At 43.3% G+C, this 15,119-nt stretch overlaps 1 protein-coding gene across 1 annotated transcript in view; it reads left to right on the forward strand.

Moving 5' to 3' along the window:
* The window catches only part of LGR4 (leucine rich repeat containing G protein-coupled receptor 4), a 119,703-nt gene that overhangs the window by 69,540 nt on the left and 35,044 nt on the right, over window positions 1–15,119 (forward strand). Inside the window, exons 4-5 of the mRNA XM_048484373.1 lie at window positions 2,528–2,599; window positions 12,687–12,902. Of these exons, the coding sequence (XP_048340330.1) occupies window positions 2,528–2,599; window positions 12,687–12,902 (288 nt within the window). The remainder of the gene's footprint in view (window positions 1–2,527; window positions 2,600–12,686; window positions 12,903–15,119) is intronic.

The following is a 15,119-nucleotide window of genomic DNA, read 5'->3' on the forward strand; positions in this document are numbered from 1 at the left end:
GGAGACCCCTTCAAAAGGGGGTGACCACTGCCACTTCTGGAAGCACTGGCAGTACTCCCTCCACCAAAGAGGCATCTACCACCCCCTGAATCTACTGGGCCAGCCCCCTCTGGCTTGCTTTTATGATCCAGAATGGACAAAGTCCAGGGGATTAGTAGTAGACCACATCGGTGCAAGCAAATTGTCCATGCCTTCAGATCCCAAAAACTGAAATCAGTTCAATAAAACCAGGCCAGACAGTGCTCTGGGTACCTCCACAGGATGCTGTTCAATGGTGGAATCCAATCCTGTGCAGATCTGAGCAACTATCTCGAAAGTGTGCAGCAAAATCATCACAGTAGATACCAGAGGACACCTCAGTTGCAGTCCTCCAGGTGGAGGATAGCAAGCTATTAACCACCCTAAATAACTCTGCAGGACAGCTACTTGTGGACACAATGGGGGCAGAAAAATACACTTTCGTCACTGCCACTTGGTAGGCCTGATAATGGGCACTCACAGTGTCCAGTCAGCTCCACATCATGATTTCCACCACCTGCGCTCAAGCCTTTGTCCCTCCTGCTTCATTGCTCTCAGATCTCCAGTATACCATGGGGCTCAAAGGGCTGTACCAGTGGGGTGAGAGCTCTCAGGAGTGATCATGATGACTGACCTCCTGGTCTCACCATTCCAAAGGAAGACCAGGGCCTCTTCAGGAGTGCCAGCTATGTCGGCAAGGCAATGCCCCAGAGCTCCTTGGGATCCCATCCTCCTCCAGGGCGAGCCATCTTAATCGATCCATCACCCCTGCAGAGGGGGAGTGACAACCTTCCCCGGGTAATTATCCATCCATGATAAGGGACAGATCTTGAGTCCCACAACTAATGAACTAAGGTTGAGAGCATTCCCAGCTGAGTGTGTCCCAAGCTAAACCATCAGAGGCAACCTCAAAGTGGAGATTGAAATCCCCCAGAACCACTGTAGTGGGAGCCTCCACCACCACCTCTGAGACTACCTCCACCAAGCAGGGAGGCAGCTGGACAGCAGGGTGAGTGGTAAATCACCAGCAGTCCCAAACTGTCTTTCTGGCCAAGCATCAAGAACAAACTCTGTACACAGGCCACAGGGAGGTTGTCTGATGAGGGCGATGGAATCTGTATGGACTACAGACACTCCTCCACTCCACCCTACTAGCCTAGTTTGATGCTGTACACAGTAACCTGGAGGACAATGCTGGGTAAGGCCAGGGCCTCCAGCTCACCCATTTGAGTCTCTTTTGAATTGCACATTAGAGTTTTTGAACCAGTGTGCTAATCTCTAAAAATCAGAGTGCTCCCCTTTCTAATTAAAAAAAAAAAACATTTGTTTGGGACTATTGGAATGGGATAACTGGCAAAAGATATTATATCTACATAACATTTATGTAAACATCTATGCAAAGCTATTGGGAGAGGCACATGTTAGGGAAGCTTTGGAACTGTGAACTGGTGCCTGGAGTCAGTTTTAGAATGGATGAGGCCTAACAAACTGAAACTTGATTCCAACAAAGTGAAGGTGCTACTGGTTGGGGGAAGGTCTGACCCAGGAAATGATTACCCCTGTTTTGCATGGGGTCTCCTTAAAGGAGCAGGTTGCAGCTTGAGGCTGTTCCTGGATCTGGGACTTCTGTTGGATAGACAGGTGACAGCAGGGGTGCCTTTCAGCAGCTATGGCTGGTGAGCCTACTACGGCCCTTCTTCGTTAGGAAAGTTCTTGCCACTGTGGTGCATGTCCTGGTAACATTTAGATTAGATTACTGTAATGATTTCTATCTGGAGTTGTCCTTGAAGGCTGTCTGGAAGCTGCAATTGGTAGTGGAATGCTGCAGTCAGAATGTTGACTGGAGTGGGTAATAGGGACCATATTGCTCCAGCCTACCTTCACTGACTTCCAATTTACTTCTGGGTTCAATTCAAGATGCTAGTTTTGACCTTTAAAAGCCTTTAAGGCCTGGGACCAGCATACCTTAAGGATGGCCTTCTCACATACAAATCTACTCGCAGACGCCAGCCATCCCTGAAGGCACTGCTTCAGTTGTCCTGCCACTTGAGGCTGGATAGGTGGTAACTCGAGAAAGGGCCTTTTCTACTGTGGCACCAAAACTGTAGAACTTCCTCCCCAGGAAAGTCTGTCTGTCTCCCTCTATTAGTATATTTTGCTTGCAAATGAAGACTTTTCTGTTTTCTAGCATACCCACAATAGAGGTTTATGACCCTCCTTCTGGTGTTGTTTATCTACATGTTTTTAATTGAATTTTGTATTTAACAGTATTTTAATTGTTTAAATGTTTTCACATTTGCTGTCTTGAGAACCCTGATTGGATGCAAAGTTAGAATAAAATGTTTTTAAAAATAAATAAATGAAAGGTTCAAAGAGGATTTTGAAAGTAACCCCCCCCCCCCCAAGTAGTTATGGGGGTGGGGGCAGATTGCAATGAAGGGAATTATTTTGTTCAGCACTGGTTGAAAGGGACTTCCAAATCTTCTCAAACTATTGATTTTTTTTACAGCACTCTGCAGAATAACCAGCTGAAAACTGTTCCTAATGAGGCCATCAGGGGACTAAGTGGGCTACAGTCTTTGTAAGTTCTGTTGTAAATTGTCTGTGCCTGCATCTGTCTGCTTTCTGATTTTTATTTATCCACAAATATTTTTTGCCTTTTGGAAACTTCTGTAGCTGTACCAATTCCCACAACATTACATATGAATTTAAGATATATTTGTTTTAATAACTCTTGAAAGGTATTGCCTATACTCTTTGCAAATGTGTACCTTCTTTGCACTGCAGTGACAAAATTACTGTATAATGAAGCATAGGTATGGGGCATATAACATAGGATTGTTACAGGTCTCTTTTCTTGTCCTTATTTGCATATATAATGTAAAATGGGCAGAACTGCTTGAGGAGTTGAGATGCTTGGTTGTATCCTGTACTACTGCAAATGGAAGGAGTTCATAGAGCTGATTTTTGCTGCCTTCTGCTCTCAAATGTACCCCCCCTATCTTCCAAAAGCTGTTCCAGAGAGTTGGGTGCCCTTATGGAAATGAGGGGGGTAGTGCTAGAAGGGGCAATTGTAGAAACATTCTCCTTATTCAAGTTATGGAAGAGTGAACATGGGGATAGGATTTCCACTGAAGTTCTCTATTCAAGCTGCAGTTGTCTCCCAAATCAGTCTAGTGTTGTTCCCTAATGTTTCCCAACTGGCGTGAATGATTTTGTGATGTTGTCTGGGATCTTTGTTCATGATAGTATAGATTCCAATCCTGTAAAAGTAAAATGTGATTCCCCCCATGATATCTGTGATCACAGGTAACTAGCTAGGAAACCATATGTGTTTTTTGTGATAGACTTGTTAGAAGAGAAAACTTGGAGGTCTTTGGTAGTCTGTCTGCACTTAGGCTGACTTATTCTGCTGTGGCTTAAGATCCTTAGCAGACTCACTTATGTGTATCACAGTCTAGCCATGAGTTTGCCAGTGCATGAATTGTGGTCAGAGAAGGGTCCATCTGGCAACCAATGTTGTCTTGGCAGTCTCATTTTGTTCATCTTATATTTTGAGAAATTTTAGAGGTATCATATATACGACCTAAAAGATAAGCCTAAAAACAACATAAAACTCTTTGATGTATCTATGTTATGATACTTGAGTAGAAATTGACCTTTTGACTAAAAATTTCTTACACAGAAAAATTCTTTGATAGTCTGAGATGTGTGATCTTTATCTCAAGCAGAAAACTCTTACATGTAAAATAGTACAAAAATGCAGGTGTCTTTAAAAATTATTTATGTAGTTGTCATGTCGGTTCAAAATCTTCAAGTTTAAACATTACCTAGGTGCTTATTTGGCAGTATTTCTGACTTCACGTGAAAGAGTTTTAGGGAGGTTTGTTTCTTAGTGATTGAACTAATTTCTCTTTTTTGGAACACCTCCAGGTATTATTGATGATAATTTACTATCTTTGCATGTGTATTTTCACTGCCTTTGATGCAGGTTGTCTAAAAGCCAGCAGATATTGATGGAACACTTTTAATATTTTTAACAGCTCTTTTTATAAGTCGTTTACAAAAGCTTTGTAATTTATGAACTGTTCATAATTGATGGCAAGTGCAGTTGTAGATTTTTAATTTTGTGTTTCTTTGCTGAAAGGGGCTGGAATGTAGCTATTGTTTTGTTAATAACATAATTTACTTTTTTTTTATTTCTGTTATTTGAAAGGAGACGTGTTCATCAGATCCACTAAACCTTAGGAAAGTAAGGTGACATGATACCAGAGGCGTACATTTTTGTTCAGCCACACTATTCCTGGATTTAGAGTAACCTCCTAACAGGGAAGCTTAATTAATGATTTGCAATATAATCTGTGAAATGTGGTTGTAAACCAAACATATTTACTCCAAAATGTTTACATTGCAGATCAACCTACCAGTGTGCTTTCACTTCAGGGACCCTCCCGCCCATTTTTCCATTTCTTTTCCATCCTAAATGTAGGTGATACTTATCCGGGTTCAAGTAGGATGAATTAAAAGTATAAATCTTAGCGAATGTTGGCCTAGGGGATGAAAGCAGCTGGCTTTTCCTATAGTTACTCTCCCTGTCAGACTTGTTGAAGGTAGCACTTGTTCAGCACAGGTAGTGGTTATACCTGTGGACACACATTTAACCCATCCATATCACATTTTATTTTGCAGACAGAATTGGCAAGTGGCTCCTAGTGTCATGCAAATGTAATCTGTGAAGTAGTCCCATAACATTATAAATGCATTGATTTTATAAATACAATTAATGTTCAGTAAAGTTGAATTAACTATCTTCTAGCATTCTGCCCTTTGCCCATTTTATTCTGGCCTTTGAAGAGTGTTTCTGATTTTACTGACAATTGAATAAAGGCTTAACATATATCCCTAGTATTCCAAGAGTTTGTAGTCATTGTGTGTACAAGATTAATCATTATACAAACATTTGGGAGATATATTTGCATTCTAAGTGGAACATACCCATGGTATTTGCATCCAGGTGGAAACTTCACTGTTTAACATTTTACATAGTCCCCATTTCCCCCTCCCCTTCCTGGACTACACTCTGGTTCTCAGTGTACTAATATAGTAGTGCACTACTACAGTTGGGAAAGTGCTTGTTAACTCAGAGTGGATTTGTTGTCATAGTCATAAACCAGTTCTTATTGGATCGGCCTTATCAGTGCTTCCCTTTGAGATCTAACAACTACTTTGTAGTCATTCAAGTGATTTCCTTGTGGGTTTTGAAGTTGCACTTTAAAAGAACAAAGTTCACTTCAGATTCCTGTTATTCCAAAGTGGTTTATCTCAAATGCACACTGAGATGACTACTTAAGTCAATATCAGAATTCACTGCTAGATTAATGCTGTTGGATTTTTTGAACTGTGAATAAGGTAGTAGAGAAGCAAGAGAGACTGACAGTGCAATCCTGTGCAGATGTTTCCCCACTAAGACCCAAAATATACTTATACCTTGGGCTTTCATAGCAGCGGCTCCAATGTTGTGAGATGCCCTTTCTGAAAATGTCAGGAAGACACCTACTCTTTTATTTTCTCCAAGACTGCATTTGTTTAGGAGGGTATTCAGGGGTGCCTAGCCAAATATTTGACTTTGTTACTTATCTGTGGTGTTTAGATTTTGTTGTTTTTATGAATCTGTATACACCTTGTAGTCATCTTTGGGAGAAAAAGATCAAAATGTTATAACTAGATAAGTAGACCTTTTCTATTTGCAGGTTTGTGGTTCAAAGTTTCACTTACTCATAATCTGCACTCTGACTGCCTATTAGTGTCAGTCGCATAGCTACAATGGGGGGGGGTGCTGTGCCCAGGGTACCTGCCATTGGGGTCACGTGGGGGTGGAAAATCACCCCCACACCCCTCCCACTTCCCCCAACTCGCCAGGCCCGGCAGAAGCCGCTGCCTGGCCCCGCCCCACCAGCCAGGCCCTGTGGTTGGGGTGCCCCTGCCTGGCCCCACCCCACCAGCCAGGCCCTGTGGCCTGGAGCAACCTGGCAGGGCCAGGCTGCAGGGCTGGGTGGCAGCGGCCCAGCCAGGCTGCTCTTTGCAGCTGGCTGAACTAAGATAACTGGGGGAGAGCAGGGTGGGGGCCGCAGGAGGGTGGGGGGGGGTGGGGAATTGCCTCACTTACCTTAGTTTAGCCAGTGGCCTAGCCAGGCTGCTTTTTCAGCTGGCTGCTCTAAGGTAAGTGTGTGTGTGTGGGGGGGGGGTGCGCAGGGGTGCACCATTTTGCTTTGGGTGCTATTTCCCCCCCTCCATGCCCCTGTTTAGTGTTCATGGATTTTGACATTCACCGGAATCCCAGGTTAATCCTTTGAGAATGATGAGGATCTACTATCTGTTTTTTTTTAAGGGAAAAGTTTGGATTTATATCCCGCTTTTTTTTTTTTACTGCAAGGAGTCTCAAGGTGGCTTACAAACAGAGAGTTCTAAGAGAACTGTGACTAGCACAAGGTCACCCATAGGCTTCATGTGTAAGAGTTGGGAAACAAACCTGATTAGAGGCAACTGCTCTTAACCACTATACCATGCTTAGAAAAATTATTGTGTCACTGCTCATTGTGAAATATGAACTTGAAAATGTGGAAGGAGGACGGTGGTGGTTTCTCTGGGGCAAGCAGGTTGTTATAATTGAACTCTGAATTTACCTTAATGTTCCAGTGCCAACAATACGCTATATGATATTAACAAATGAGAACATACACACCTCTGACCACAGGGCAAAGGATATGCAGATGTCATTATTATTTTTTAGCTGCCAGTGTTTTGATAGTAATTTCTATTCTTCAGAAGAATAATCGCAGCCAAAATCTTCCTTGAGTCAGCTCAACAGTGGAGTGGCTCAGGTCTAATTATTTCCTTTGTTTGAGAGATTAAGTGGTTAGTACAGCTTCTTAAAGTTCTAGGGGTCATTAATTGGTATAGATGTTTGCAAAATACCCATAGTATTTGACCATGCACTTATCACTTCTTAAATTAGACACAGGCCATTTTCTAGCCATGTACAATCTAAATGAAGGACATACTGTGCAAGGCACTCTCCCTTTATGTGAATAAACTTATTTTAGTGCTTTTTATTCCCATTTTAATAAATAAAACCATTTGTCCTTGATACGAATCTATATGTCAGTGTGCTAAGTGATTTTGTTTTTGTGGCAGTGATGAAGATTCTGCTTTCTGTTGACTGAACTAATAGAGTATCTGTTAACATTTAGGGTCCAATTAGAAGATATGTTAAACATGAGTTGGGTTGTAGGAACCACCAACCCAATTTGTATTTAATTCGTGACATTAAAAACACCTTTAAATTGTGTGGGACAGCTAAATTGTCTCTCGTGTGTGATGCAGTAGCATGCACTCCTTTCTACCCCACAGTCTTTCACTTGCAGAAAAGGGCCATAGAGGGACTAACTGTTTTAACTGCTGGTTCCACATGTTGCTTAGTATTCTATCAGTTCAGCCAACAGGAGGCAAGACCCTATCACTGCCACAAACAGTATTTCCTAATCAGGCCCTGGGGCACCCTAAGTACTGTAGTATGAAAAACTGTGTTGTTAGTATTAATACTAAGCACCAAGGAGCCCAGAAGCAGGAAACCCAAAGACAGTGGTTTGAGTCAGTAAGGACCCAAGGAAAGGCTAGATGGAGAAAAAAGTAAGCAAAGCCGTGTAGGAAGAGATGATGAAGGCCCAAGAGTAGCATGAGCTACATATTGTTGTCAGGTAGAGGGATAGGCCCACTCTGCATGGGCCCAGGGAGCAGCGAGGCACCGGTGTACATGACACTGGTGCAGGCCTGGGGCCATTTGAACACTTGTGTGCGGGCGGCCCGGGAGCTGCTGCAGCCGTGGCTGTTCATCTGCATGGAGGCACGCCACTTAAAAAAAATTACCTCCTCTTCCCTGTGTTGCTTTGTCGAGCCAAGGGGACATGCCCCTGTGGCCCTGGCAACGCCCCAGGGGTCGGGGGCAGGTGGCATGTCATCTCAGTCCGATGGAGCTACGCAGGGAAGAAAGATAAGGGTTTTTAAAGTTGCGTGCTGAAAAGTGATGATGTGCACCCAGTGCTGTTCGCTTGGCACCGGATGCACATCGCTGCTTTTCAAAAGACTCACTAAACTAGTGAGTCAGGAAAATTCTGTTGTGGGAGGAATAGGCCGCTGCAGCTGCGCTCCAGCAGTGGCAGCGGTGTGAACTCCTCCCCCACAACGGCGTTTTTACCAGCGGTACACCAGTCTTTATGGCCCGTGCGGAGTGGGCTGTAGAAAGGTAAATTGAATATTGCTCAGTGAAGAATGCTAGTTGAAAGCACAGGTGGCTGAAAGAACTGGGACAAAATAAGGTATATGAGGGAACAGTGAATAGTAAAATCAGTGAAAGGGGTTTTTGGTGGGGTGGTCAGGCTAACATTCATACTGGGCTGGTGTTGCCATCTTTTTCTGACAAGCTTCCTGTGTCTCTAAAAGCTGCATGACTAGCTGAGCTACAAAATATACAACTTTCTCATTGCTACATGTCTGCTGAGAAAAGCTGTAGCTTTTCCAAAAATTCCTGCCTGTCATTTATCTTTTGTAGGTTCAGGGTCCTGGCAGAAAAAGTAACAGCTCCATACACATCTCAAGAATACAGAGACACTGGTCTTTGGAGACACTAAGTACGGCTTCCACATTCCCTCCTCCCACAGTTCCAGGCCTGCATCATACCCTGTTTCCCCAAATTTAAGACATCCCCTGAAAATAAAAAGTAGTAGAGGTTTTGCTAAAGTGTGAAATATAAGGCATTCCCTGAAAGTAGGACGTAGCAAAGTTTTTGTTTGGAAGAATGCCCGACAAACAGAACACAGAAAAATAAGACATCCCCTGAAAATAAGACATAGCACATCTTTGAGAGCAAAAATTAATATAAGACACTGTCTTATTTTCGGGGAAACACGGTAGTAACTGATCAGTCATTTTTCTGACTGCTTTACAGGACAAAATGTATTGTTTGTAGCACTCATATGAACATCTTCTCTAGTGGTCTGTTTAAAAGCAAGCCTGTACCTACGATTACTTCCTGTTCGAGCAAACCTTTGCCAATTCAGAGTTCTACCAATTAAAAACTTATCATTAATCAGAGCTTGTTTGATAGAAATTCAAAATGGCATTGCTGGCTCTAGGACTGTGGTAAAATACTTAAACTAAAAAGCACGCTAAATACATTAAGTGAAAAAGCCCTGGGCCAGGTTGAGGACAGCCATATATTTGTTAAGCTGGAGACTACCAGGAGGTTGTATCTAGATGAGAGTAATTCTCTTTAGGAGTTATAGTGGGAGAGACTGCCCCTCAAATATGATTGTCCCAGACCATTTAGGGCTTTGAGGTCAGTATCAACACCTTGAATTTGATTCAGTATTTGACTGGATGCAGGGCAGCTGGTGGAGCACTGGTTGTATGTGCACTCTGCAAGGGACCCTAGGAAGAATCTGTGCCACAGCATTCTGAACAGCTATAGTTTCCAGAACAGTTTCAAAGGTTGCCCTACATAGAGCAAGTTAGAGTAATCTAAACAGTAGGTGATCATTGAATGGATCACTGTGGATGGGTCAGGGCAGTACAGGTAGGGGAGTCAGCTGCCAGACTTGGCGAATGTAATAAAATTCCATCCTGGCAATATTTATGACCTGGACTTCAAAGAAAGAGAGATATCTCCCCAGGGTCTTGATGGCGGAAGATAACTGAATTGTGCAGTTTTCTGGTTCTGTACAGTCATGTCTATTGTTTCTCTTGATATAAAAAATTAACAAATACGTAGAATAACAGGTAGGTAACAGGGGTTTTTTTTTTGCAATACTGCTGTAATAATGTTCTTCATAAACAAATATAATGTATCTATATAGCATGAGGGAAGATCATTGTAATGCTTTTGTAGAAAATATATGTAAATACAGTTGTTTTAGATCTGACCTTCCATACTAATCATGACAACAGCAAAACCTGGAAAGTTACAGAGAAAGCAGGGGTCAGCAAATATTGGAGAAATCCCAAGAAGCACAGAGATATATCACTTTGTAAGTTAATCAAAAGAAAAGGACAGTATTTCCCTCCTACCCTATTCCCCTACAGTGGTCTGAAGAAGACGGAATAATGTGTTCCAGTTAATATGGAATGTTGTCAGTTAAAGAAGAGAGTGAGAAGAAAATTAATTTAGTTACCCCTGTGGGAATTTACAGAATCCAGAAAGGAGAGTGTGGTGGAGGAGATTTCAGAATTGTTCAGTGTCTGTAATACTTCATAGGTCCCTAAGGGGTATTACTTCTAATATTCAAAGACAGTCTAAGATTACATTTCATCAAGGAAAGCTTGGAGCCTGTGCGTTCACTATATTTTCCCCTTTAAACCTGGGGTTATTCTGCCCCTGCGTAACTATATGCCTTTTGTGACTGTGTCTGTATTGACCTGTCTGGTTTGGCTTTTGCTTTCTGTGGATAAGAGGTGAATCATTATTGGAGGTGGCCTTGCAATAGCCTATAACATGTAGCCCCTCTCTACATAGTTGTGTAAGAGCCTGTTTGTTATTTCTAGGTGTGTCAGGGCATGAGCACACCAGCTGACTGGTAATTTGCCTTGTAAACAAAACTTCATTACTCCTCGGGCCCATAAGCATAAGCATAAGCATTTAAGCATAAGCATTTTATTGTCATTGTGCACGCACAACGAAATTTACAGCAGCATTCCTCGATGCACACAATTTCAGACTCATACAATTTCAGACTCATGCAATTTCAGACTCATACATCATCATCCTCCACCCATCCCTACATAGCCCCAAATACATCAATATGAAGCAGCGGAGTTTAGCATAGCCACAGCTCTAGAGTAGAAGCTGTCTCTAAGCCTCTTTGTCCTAGTTCTGAGGGCCCTGTATCGTCTGCCAGATGGTAGCAGTTTAAAAAGAGAGTGTGCTGGATGAGACGGGTCCCTTAGAATATTTTGGGCTTTATTTAGACTTCGGGCATTATAGATTTCTTCCAAGGAGGGGAGAGGGCAGCCGATAATCCTTTGTGCAGTATTGATCACCCTTTGGAGCGCCTTCCTATTCGCCACTGTGCAACTGGAGAACCATACACAGATGCAGTAGGTTAGGGCGGAGTGGGCCTGTCCCTGCGGGCGGAGTGGGCCTGTCCCTGAAAACAATATGTAGCTCATGAACAAATGTGTTCATTTGACTCATCAAATGACTGAATTTTATTATTGCGGTCAAAGACCAGTCCTTAAAAGTCTCTAACATTTGACTCATCATAAATTATACCCAGATAGGTCGCATTCACACTTATGCTCATCTTGAGAGTCTTATGAAAAGTGATACGGGCAGGGGAGGCATAGCTTCAGTTTGGAGTGAATTTGACAGAATAATGGTACTGAATACAGCTAAGATGATCAGTATTATTTATAAAATGTTATTAGAAACAAAAGACGAAGATAGAGGTAGTTAAACATAGCCCATACAATGGGCTCAAGATCACAAAAGAGACACATTATTGGAACAATAAAACAAATTTTGGAACAATATATATAAATTCATCCTGAACACTGATTTGTGGGAGAATAATTTGAAGATGCTATATAGAAGCTATTTGACTCCTGAGAAGTTGTTCAAAATAAATAAAAACTGCTAAGTGAATTGCTGAAAATATGGTCAAATGATTGGAACGTTTCAGCATGTATGGTGGGAATGCGGAAAGGTAAAGACTTTCTGGACGCAAGTTCATAGTCAAGTTACAACAATTGTTCAGCATCATTTCCCATTGGTACCAATTATATATTTGTTGTGTCCAGCCATATCAAAAAAAGAAGTTCCCACGTCGTCATGAACATTTATTCTTTCATATGGCAGCAGCAACTAGAATTATATTAGCGTGTGTGTGTGGAAAACGGATAAATTGCCCACACTCGATGATTGGAGAGAAAAAGTGCTTTATTTATGTGTGATCAACTCATCAAGTTCGACGAATACCTTATGAGTCTTACAAGTATAAATGGGAACTATGGACTAATTATGTAAATAACATCAAGGGCATTAAGATCTTGCCTGTTGAGTAGTGAAACAAGTTAATAGGATGGTTAATCTTTTTCGTATAATAGGGTGAGGAATATAGAAGGGAGCAAAGATTTATGGAATGGTTTGTTCTGACTCGGGTATTCCGTGTATTGCTTGGAGGAGGTGTGATTAAGCAAAGTTTTTCATGATTAAGTAATTAGAAAAGAAACAAATTAAAGAGTTTTTTGGTGTGTATAATTTTTAGGTAATATTAGGATTCTTATTTATTTACTTATTTACATAGGTGGGTATGGATGAGGACTTGTATAGGTGAATATCTATCTTGTGTTAATGTTTGCATTTGCAAGTGTAAGTGTAATGAAGTTGGTTTTTTTAGGTGCTGTATCATTTTATAGTATACTTTATGTTTTGTTCCTGATTTTTTTTTTCAATAAGAAAATCTCAATAAAAATTATTTTAAAAAATAAAATAAATTATATCCAGATTCTACTGATCCTTCCCTAGTTTTCAACTGCGAACTTCTTTCCAATTTTTATTCTCACCGCAAACAAGAGTGCATTTCGTATGTGTTGATAACCATATTGTTTCTTTTTAGGCGCCTAGATGCTAACCACATTACTGTTGTCCCAGAAGACAGTTTTGAGGGCCTAGTTCAACTGCGTCACCTGTGGCTAGATGATAATAGCTTGACGGAGGTCCCAGTTGTTCCACTCAGCAACCTTCCATCCCTGCAGGCCTTAACCTTGGCTCTCAATAAAATTACCAGCATCCCTGACTTTGCCTTTACCAACCTTTCAAGCCTTGTTGTCCTGTAAGTCTTTGCCACTTGTCTTCTCACTGGATAGTTCAGAATTCTAGAATAAGAATTGGGTTTGCACAGAGTTTTTAACTTACATTCTGCTAAGATAAAAATGTGTTCTTGATTGAAATTGTCAGACATAGAGAGCTGCTCTTATACTGCTCTGTGTGAGAAGGTTGTTGCTGAAGGAGAGGCTACCAAAATCAGCTTTAACAGCCCCAAACACCTTTTGACATGAAAGGACAGCCTTGAAATGTATTCACTCTTCCACTTTAACTGTTCAGCATTGGCACATATGTGATATGGGAGCAATTCATTCAATCTAATAGGGGCTAAATTCTTGTCTTTCTAGTGGATGCCGTGAGGCCGTCTCATTCGGGTTTTCTCTGCTCTTGGTTAAGGAGGCAGGAACCAACTTTTGACCACTCCCACTTGCGTCGTAGTGCCCTCTACAACCCAGTATCTTCCTGCCTTGCTACGGGAGAGGCTCCTTTGTTCTGACTGATTGTTTGTGAGTTTTGAGTGCTTGTGATCGTCTTGTTCTGTTCCTTTCGTGTGATTGTTCGTCTACCATTCCCTACCAAGTACTGGTTGTGTTTCTGTGCGGTTGAAAGGGTGTTTGTGTGGCGAGGCCTACTTCCCGCCAAAACGGACGCCGCCATCATGGCTGAGGGAATCAGCCGTTCCGCACCATTCTCAACCAGCGGCACTTCCAATATGCAGCGTTGCCCTTCGGGCTGGCCGCGGCCCCCAGGGTTTTCACGAAGGTGCTAGTCGCCCCAATTTCCCTCATCAGGAGCCGTGGCATTCATTTATACCCGTACTTGGACGACGTCCTGATCCGTTCGAGGTCAAGAGACGCAGCGGTGAGGGATGTAGTCCTAGTACAGCAGATTCTGCCCGAACACGGCTTCATTGTCAATCAGGAGAAGAGCTCAACTTGCCCAGCCCAGACCATGGAACGTCTGGGAGCCAAGATCAGCACTATCGACTGCAAGTTATCGGTGCCAGACAACAAGGTCGCAAAGATTCTGCAGACAGTATCTCAGACCCTCAAGTGCAGACAGTGCAATCTTCTCCAACTAGCAAGTCTCTTAGGCCTCCTACTATCCACCATGGACATGGTCCAATGGGTCAGGGCCCACGCCAGGCCTCTTCAGTCCCTCTTAAGGCCGTTTGCCAAACAGATCATCCTCAGAAGGGACCGCCTGATTCGACTACCACCAGCCGTGAGGTTCAGCCTGAGATGGTGGCTTCGCCGGGAACACCTGACGGAGGGCAAAGTCTTCGCGGTTCCGGATCCTCGGCACGTATTCACGGACGCCAGCCTATCGGGCTGGGGAGCAAAGCTAGGTCATCTCTACGTTCAGGGGACATGGTCGGCCAGAATGCAATCTCTACCCATCAACGTGCTCGAGATCAGAGCCATATTCCTGGCTTTAAAACACTTCCAGAGGCAGCTCCAGCAAGCACACGTGATCATCCACACGGACAACATCTCAGCGAAGTGTTACCTGAACCATCAGGGCGGGTCAAGGTCATCGACCCTCCACAGGGAGGCATTCAAGATCCTCACATGGGCAGAGCTAAACCTGGCCTCCATAAGAGCAGAGCACATCAAGAGCCTTCTGAACACGGAGGCCGATTGGCTCAGCAGATCCAAGATCTGGGAGTCGGAGTGGAGTCTGAATCCAACCATCTTCCACTCCATCAGCAAGAGGTTCGGACACCCAACGATAGACCTCTTCGCGTCTCTGGAAAACCGGCAGGTCCCAGTCTTTCTTTCCAGATTCCACCACCCTCTGGCACTGGGGACCAACGCCCTGACGGCAGACTGGCCAGAAGGCCTTTTATACGCTTTCCCGCCTTTCCGGACCATTCCCAGGCTTCTACACCGGGTCCAGCTGGAGAGGAGGCTCCTGATTCTGGTAGCACCGCACTGGCCCCGCAGGCCCTGGTTCTCAATCATCCAGGAACTGAGCATTTCTCCTCCCTTCCATCTCCCAGTGGCCCCGGATCTACTGTCACAAGGTCCCATCCTGCACCCAGATCCAGGGCAATACTGCTTGACCGCCTGGCTGTTGAGAGGCGCAGGCTGAGGGAGAGAGGCTACTCCGAGGAGGTAGTCAACACCATGCTAGCAGCACGGAGGAAGTCCACCATAAGGATCTACAATTTGTCCTGGAAGGCATTTGTTAGATGGTGCAGGCGCAAGAGTTTGGACCCCGA

Source organism: Sphaerodactylus townsendi, linkage group LG02 (genome assembly GCF_021028975.2).
Source record: "Sphaerodactylus townsendi isolate TG3544 linkage group LG02, MPM_Stown_v2.3, whole genome shotgun sequence".
NCBI classification, from domain to species: domain Eukaryota; kingdom Metazoa; phylum Chordata; class Lepidosauria; order Squamata; family Sphaerodactylidae; genus Sphaerodactylus; species Sphaerodactylus townsendi.